Consider the following 7,089-nt stretch of genomic DNA (forward strand, 5'->3'; position numbering starts at 1 on the left):
AAAGGTATTACCTAGTTGTATTCACAATACTATAGGAAAAAATGGTAAACATGTCATTATCTTCTCCCTTTTAGCCGTCCACTCACGACTGAGAACTTATTCGTCTAAACATGAATTACATGACAATGTCAAAGCGTGGTTAAAACTTCAGAAAGAAGTATAAACCCACCTCAAGAAGTCGTCGTCCTCTTTCTCTAATAAAACAAATATTTTTCATAATAAAAAACACTTAATTTTTGCCTTTTTGGTAAGAAAAGTTCTTGAGAAAAGAAACATAGTTGTTAGTAAATATGAATTTTGAAATAATATAAAAAGTCTTGGTCCTCTTCTCTTCCACTTTAAAAGCTCTTTATTTTCTCCCATTACAAACCAAAATCCATTAGAAAAAGAAAAAAAACACAAAACACCTCCAAAAACAAAACAATGGCGGTGAAGAAGAAATCATCTTGGAGATCATTAATGGTTTTGTGTTTCCAAGATCCAGACAACATATATTCTCCCAAGAAGACAAAGAAAGATGATGGTCAAGGTGTGATAACCAAACAGAAATCGTTTCTCGGATTGTCGATTCTAGACATAAGCAATCCAAGTTCCACTACCTTGTCGGAAGATCTCTCAATCTCTCTCGCTGGCTCGGATCTCCATGTATTCACACAAGCAGAGCTTAAAGTCATAACACAAAGCTTCTCTTCTAGCAACTTTCTTGGTGAAGGAGGGTTTGGTCCGGTTCACAAAGGGTTTATTGACGACAGGCTCCGTCCTGGTCTTAAGGCTCAGCCTGTCGCTGTTAAACTTCTCGATCTTGATGGTCTTCAAGGTCACCGTGAGTGGATGGTTCGTACATTCATTTCCCTAATCCTCTGTTTGGGATGCAAAATGTTTGGGTCTAAATGGCTAACTAATCTTTTGGGGTAAATTTTTCAGACGGAGGTTATGTGTTTGGGAAAACTAAAGCACCCGAATCTGGTGAAGCTGATCGGATATTGCTGCGAGGAAGAACATAGACTTCTTGTTTATGAGTTCATGCCTCGTGGAAGTTTAGAGTCTCAACTCTTCAGAAGTGAGTTGACTTTGTTTTGTAACCATCAAATCAAAAGATCTAATTCCTTTTAAGAACCGGAACTGATGAAATTGTTTGCAGGGTGTTCCCTACCGCTGCCATGGACAACTAGGTTGAAGATCGCTTACGAAGCTGCCAAGGGTCTACAGTTTCTCCATGAAGCCGAGAAGCCTGTCATCTATCGCGATTTCAAGGCCTCCAATATCTTGTTAGATTCTGTAAGCAAGCATTCTTCTTTATTGATCTTAAGAATTTGAACGCTTACACCAAACTAGACCGTTTTACTTTTAGAGCGGACTATTTTTTTTTTTGGTAATCGTAGTAGATCATGGACCAAAATCTTGACTAATCTCCGAGTATGTAGAAAATGGGTATTATTACTACTTAAGACATCTACAATATCCTAAAATGGACATATTTGTTTGATTGTTTCTTTCTATTCAAATTATGGTGGAACCGCAATTCCATCCACGGTCACCATTCAAAATTCTAATTGTTGGATTTGAATAAACATTTGATGTTTTGATTTTTTTTTTTTCCAGGATTATACAGCGAAACTCTCGGACTTCGGGCTAGCAAAAGACGGACCACAAGGCGATGATACACATGTGTCCACTCGCGTGATGGGCACACAAGGGTACGCAGCGCCAGAGTACATAATGACAGGTCATCTAACGGCTAAGAGTGATGTATACAGCTTTGGAGTGGTGTTGCTTGAGCTGTTGACAGGTCGGAAATCGGTGGACATAGCGAGATCGTCAAGGAAAGAAACCCTCGTTGAGTGGGCTCGTCCAATGCTCAACGACGCACGTAAACTCGGGAGAATAATGGACCCGAGGCTTGAAGATCAGTACTCAGAGACCGGAGCACGAAAGGCAGCAACTCTAGCTTATCAATGCCTAAGGTACCGACCAAAGACCAGGCCAGACATCAGCACTGTTGTCTCAGTTCTCCAAGACATCAAAGATTATAAAGATGATATTCCCATTGGGGTATTTACTTACACGGTTCCTACTAAACCAAGCCGTGAAGTTAAAGTGACAAGTCTTCAAAACTTCGACAAGCCTCGCAACGTTTCTAAGACTGATAACCATCAAAAGTTCCGGTCTCCGGCGCACACGGCAAGAAACCACCGGGTAACTTTGAGAAACGGATTCAACTCGCCAATGCGTAACGAAGCCGGAGGGGAACGGTACTGAGTTTCTCTCTTCTTTCCTCCACTCAGTACTTTTTTTTTTTTTTTGTTTTTACAATAGATGTAAATAATACATTCTTACCATTAAAAAAACAAAAAAAAATCTAGAATAGGTTTTGCTTTCTTTACCTAGAATAGGATTTGGATAGAGGTAAAGTTGATTTTTTTTTCATTGTTTGATTCTTCAATCAAAGGAAGCAAAAGCGTTAAACATAAATATATTGTTCTTTTTCTATACAAGTTGTAACAACTTTGGGTCTTAATAAGAAGTTATAAGAAAAAAAAAAAAACATTTGGTGTTAGAGAAAGACGCGTTATAGATCACTCGTCTATATGTTCTTAAATCTATATTGAAAACTTGACATCATCCACGTCTTTAATAGCTGGAATTTGATAAAGTACTATCCAAAACTACAATCATTATGTCCGTAATGCATGACACGAACCTATATGATGTACACATAGTTCATTTTTTAATTGATAGTTTTCAGGATCACTTTACTTTCTATTTTCCCGTTTGTAAATAATTGGCATAAACGTTTAAGAGGATTGGGCAAAATGATCATCTCAACTAGGCATGCAATAAATATCCGAACCACCCATACCAAACCGATGTTTGTCATTTCGGTTCAGAATCAGTTATCAAATGTGAACTGCTTGGTTCGGTTCGTTGCGGATCAGGTTTAACCCGATAGCCAAAATATCCAAAATTGCCCCAAAAATATATACTCAAAAGTGTATGCATTATCCGAAAAACCTGGTAGAAAAACTATCCAAACTACACGTACATTCTCGAAAGTGTCTGAATTACCCGAAGCTAGATAAAAAAGATTAATGGTGTTAGTTAGCTGTGGGTTTTGTCGGGTATTAGTTCGGATTTCAGTTCGGATCGGGTATTACCCGAAACCCAAAGTACCTCTAAAGATCTATTCAGATATTTATCTAGAACCAAATCAGATCAGGATGGTTTTTTTTGGGTTGGTTTGGATTCGGGTTTGGTTATCTACTGGATACTCAGTTTCTTTACTTATTTTACTTTCTCAAGTTGAATTCGTTTATGTGAGATAGTGAAAGAAATGCGAGTCGAGTAAAGTTTGATTCTTGGAGTGATTTTGGGATTTGCAAGCATCATGCAGATGCAAAAAAAATTTCAACAATACTATTTTGCGTGTCAACTATCAGGATTGAAGTTGATTAAAAAAGAGAGACATCAATTTGGATAGTAAGCAATAAGCATGATCCCTCCCTTTCTAACTGAAACCTTAACCAAATTCGAGTTTCTCAAAAGATTGAAGAACTGGTGAAGACGAAGACACAAGAACTGCTACGATAGAAAGAAAAAGCTAGAAAGTGATGATATGAGTGAAGTCATTTCTGAAAAGTCAAAAGACACGGATGCTTTCACAGCCTTAACAGTGCTTTTCTTTTGTTTCTCAAGTTTGGAGGGTTTGCTAAGTAAATCAAATTAAGCAAGACCAAACAAAAGATTAATGGAGAGTGGTCACTTAGCGGAATGTCTAATCGAAGCAAAGCAAATAAACGTAACTCACACTTGTTTCACTAAAACGATCAGTCTCGTTCACTAATGGCTGTCAAATGCTCCTCAATCTCCTCCGTTGTCAATGCACGGAATTCCGGGTTCTCTGCTCTCACCACTCCAACCTATCATTCCACCAACCGGTTTGATAAGATATATGAACCACAAATGAATCAATTGCTATTCCAATCTGAAAATACAAGCTTGGCCAATAAAAAGAAAATGGGTATACGAGAAAAGTTTTGTATACCTCAATCTCAGTAGCCTTGAAGTCTTCTTGAAGAACAGATTGCAAAGCTGATATGGCAGTCTACAAAAGTAAAAAAGTTATCAACGGGAGGAACAATGTGCATTTGGTACTTGCATCTAGAATATTAATAGATTTGTATATTCCAGTCCAATTGCTACACCCTTATGTATCTACAAAGTAACAGAACAAGTAATCACCCGGTAAATGAACATATGTTACCACATTCGAACATAAACAGGCAAAATATGAAAGATTTACCTGCACGGTTTCATCAAATGTGAAAGCTGGGTTTTCTTTCATTTTCTTCTCCAAGAAATTGACTGCTTCTTGTTCCTTCATTCCAGCACTTGTTGCCTGCATGAATATAGTTGCTTATTTATTAGCTTCTTCTCAGATACATGGCACTCCAACATCAAATATCTACGACTTCTGAGAGAGAGAATAAAATTTTGTATATCCTCTAGAGATCTTGGTCATATAGTCTACAAGACTCATGTGTAACCTGTATATAGTTATGTCATTGAATAGGTACACAAAACGTGACACTTTTTTGTTTCAACCTAGGATCAATCCGTAACTTAGAAACCTAAATACATAAGATTCCTAAAAAGTGTTAAGAGCAGCAAATGAGAAAGACAGGATTGAAATTTTTTCCTTTATTCTTCTCTGTGAATCTTCAAATGAAAACAAGTAAACCAATGAACCAAGGAGCAACCGGATAAAAAAACCAAAGTGAAAGTTAGGCTATGTTATAGAGTACCCAAACCATCCCAAAGCCCAAAAGGCTTACCAAAAACAACCCAAATGACCAAAACTCTCAGCTATTATGACCAACCCACTCCTATTATACTATTTACGTTTATGCTTATTAAAAAGACTTATAGACTGAGGCATTTTCTTCTATGTTAATTACAAGCAGTGACAAGAAGTAAGTAGTTTCGTATATGTCAATATGCTTGTAAGAACATGTTATTCAGATATGTTATCAAGATATCTTGATGCAGGCCAGTAAAAGCAATCAAAACAGTAAGCATTAGAAGAGAAGTTTAGTTAAAGCATAAGCTAAGAGTGATAATACCTTGTGACCGTAAAAATGTCCAGCTGGGTCACATTTGTAAAGTAAGGGACCATTCTCTTCATCAACGCCCAATACCATAGCAACTTCACAAAGAGACACAACAAGAACAATCCTTTTGTCAGCTAATAAAATTCATCAAACACATGTACACATTAATGCATAGATAGGTCATAAGAAAAGAAAAAGATAGCAAACTTGCCAACTCCAAGGGGTCTCATGTAAGCATGTTGAGTGTAGACCTGCGACTTGTCCGCTATCCTGTAAGCAAAATAGTTATTTATCAGCAACGCCAGTTATCACAAGAGAGCTAGATAGATCAATAACTAAAAGCCAGCCTCCACTAAGAAGCTAAAGACCAATTTGAAAAAAGAAACGACTTGAAACCATTTAGCAAGAATGTCGACAGGCATCTCGTATCCATAAGTGAACCGAAATTCAGCTGCTTGATTCCTTGCTTGTTGAACCAAAGACCTTGCATCAGCTGAAAATGAAATTCACATTTTTAAATTACCATCCAGAGCAATAAACTCTACAGCTTAAGAGAAGTCAAAAGGTCACAATACAAACCTGTAATGCCAGTAGCTACCAATCCAATGTACTTGGTAATCGGGAACAGATGTGTAACACTAGACTGATCCAAAAGCTTGTCCTGTCCCAACCCAAAAACAAAGTAAAAGATAAGATAACTCAAAACCCTAATCGGTAAGATACACCAACAATCCTAAATCTACTAGAAACCCTAAAGGTTCAATAAAAGATGCAAACTTTTGCAAACCCTAAAGGCGAGAGATTCACTCACCGGAACTTTCTTCTGGGTAACGACGCAAACGGAATCTTTCCCACGAACTCCGATTGAAGTAATACCAGCTGTTTTCACGGCCTTGAAGGCATATTCTACAAAAAGCAAAGTGTATTCAGTTTTCAGAGCTCGAAAAAGGAATTGAGAGTGGGAATCGGAGAGTACTGACCAACTTGAAAGAGACGACCTTCCGGTGAGAAGATGGTGATGTGACGATCATAACCAGCGCCGCTTCCTCTACTCATCTTCTTCGATCTTCTGAATTCGCCGGAGTTGAATCAGAGATGTGTATATTAACAAAAAGGAATGGAATTGAATCAAGCTTTTTGTCCAAGACAGAAGAAAAATTATATTTGTCGAGTGGTGTTTTCCCACTTTGCCCTTTGATGTCTACTTTATTTACTGTTTTACCACTTTAAAATTGTTATTAAGATTTAAGTTAGGGATTTTGGTCTAACGTGCCACTTACTGTAGCAATACTTAAATTAGAATTTTTGTTACTTATGCTACTTTTGAGGAAAAAATGATCTGGCATGCCATCAGAAAATCTGCATGCCACCGAGAATGTGAACTGACCAAACTACCCTTAATGAAAGAAGAACAAAAAAAACGAAAAAGAAAAAAGAAAAACATTTATCTCTCATCTCTCTCTCTCTCCTCTCTCGTCCTTCTCTCTCTCTCTCCTCCGAACCCGCGTTCTTCTCCTCCGCCACAGTTCCGAACTCCCACATCGCCGATCTGCAAGTACGGTTGAACGGACGCCTCCTCCTTCTAGAAATCGGTTAGTTTCTTGTCATGTATCCTCTTTTCATTGCTGCATTGATTGATTTTTAGGTAATTTAAGAGTATTTTGGAAATCTTTAAAATTAGGGATTTGAATGAGAATTGTTTTTTTTTGGAAGAATCGATAGTATATTGGCGAATGGAGGTATAGGCATTGGTTAGAATCGAGTGTAGCTCGTACATTGTTGAATGAAGTCACATTTTAAGTAGAATCGAGTCAGATCTCAGTCAACTGGTACATCTAAGAGAAAGTTCTAACAAGGTACAACTACGTTTAAGTATTCAACTGGTACAACTGATAGACTATAGGCCAACTAGTACAACTGATAGTATGTAGGCCAGCAGGTACAACTGATAGGCCAACGGTACAACTATGTTTAATTATTC

At 37.6% G+C, this 7,089-nt stretch overlaps 2 protein-coding genes across 2 annotated transcripts; one reads left to right on the plus strand and one right to left on the minus strand.

Moving 5' to 3' along the window:
* The first annotated feature begins 296 nt into the window (after positions 1-296).
* Positions 297-2,490, plus strand: LOC9306507 (serine/threonine-protein kinase PBL13). Its single transcript, XM_002868380.2, has 4 exons — positions 297-834; positions 925-1,060; positions 1,142-1,278; positions 1,603-2,490. Exons 1-4 carry the CDS (start codon positions 424-426, stop codon positions 2,257-2,259), a joined length of 1,341 nt encoding a protein of 446 aa, XP_002868426.1. The 5' UTR covers positions 297-423; the 3' UTR covers positions 2,260-2,490.
* Positions 2,491-3,606: 1,116 nt separating this feature from the next.
* Positions 3,607-6,283, minus strand: LOC9304499 (proteasome subunit alpha type-6-A). Its single transcript, XM_021019200.1, has 9 exons — positions 6,089-6,283; positions 5,920-6,014; positions 5,688-5,769; positions 5,505-5,601; positions 5,320-5,378; positions 5,121-5,203; positions 4,301-4,396; positions 4,043-4,102; positions 3,607-3,917 (listed from the first exon to the last, which is right to left on the minus strand). Exons 1-9 carry the CDS (start codon positions 6,162-6,164, stop codon positions 3,825-3,827), a joined length of 741 nt encoding a protein of 246 aa, XP_020874859.1. The 5' UTR covers positions 6,165-6,283; the 3' UTR covers positions 3,607-3,824.
* Between the last annotated feature and the right edge of the window lie 806 nt (positions 6,284-7,089).

This window comes from Arabidopsis lyrata, assembly GCF_000004255.2.
Source record: "Arabidopsis lyrata subsp. lyrata unplaced genomic scaffold ARALYscaffold_7, whole genome shotgun sequence".
NCBI lineage: Eukaryota > Viridiplantae > Streptophyta > Magnoliopsida > Brassicales > Brassicaceae > Arabidopsis > Arabidopsis lyrata.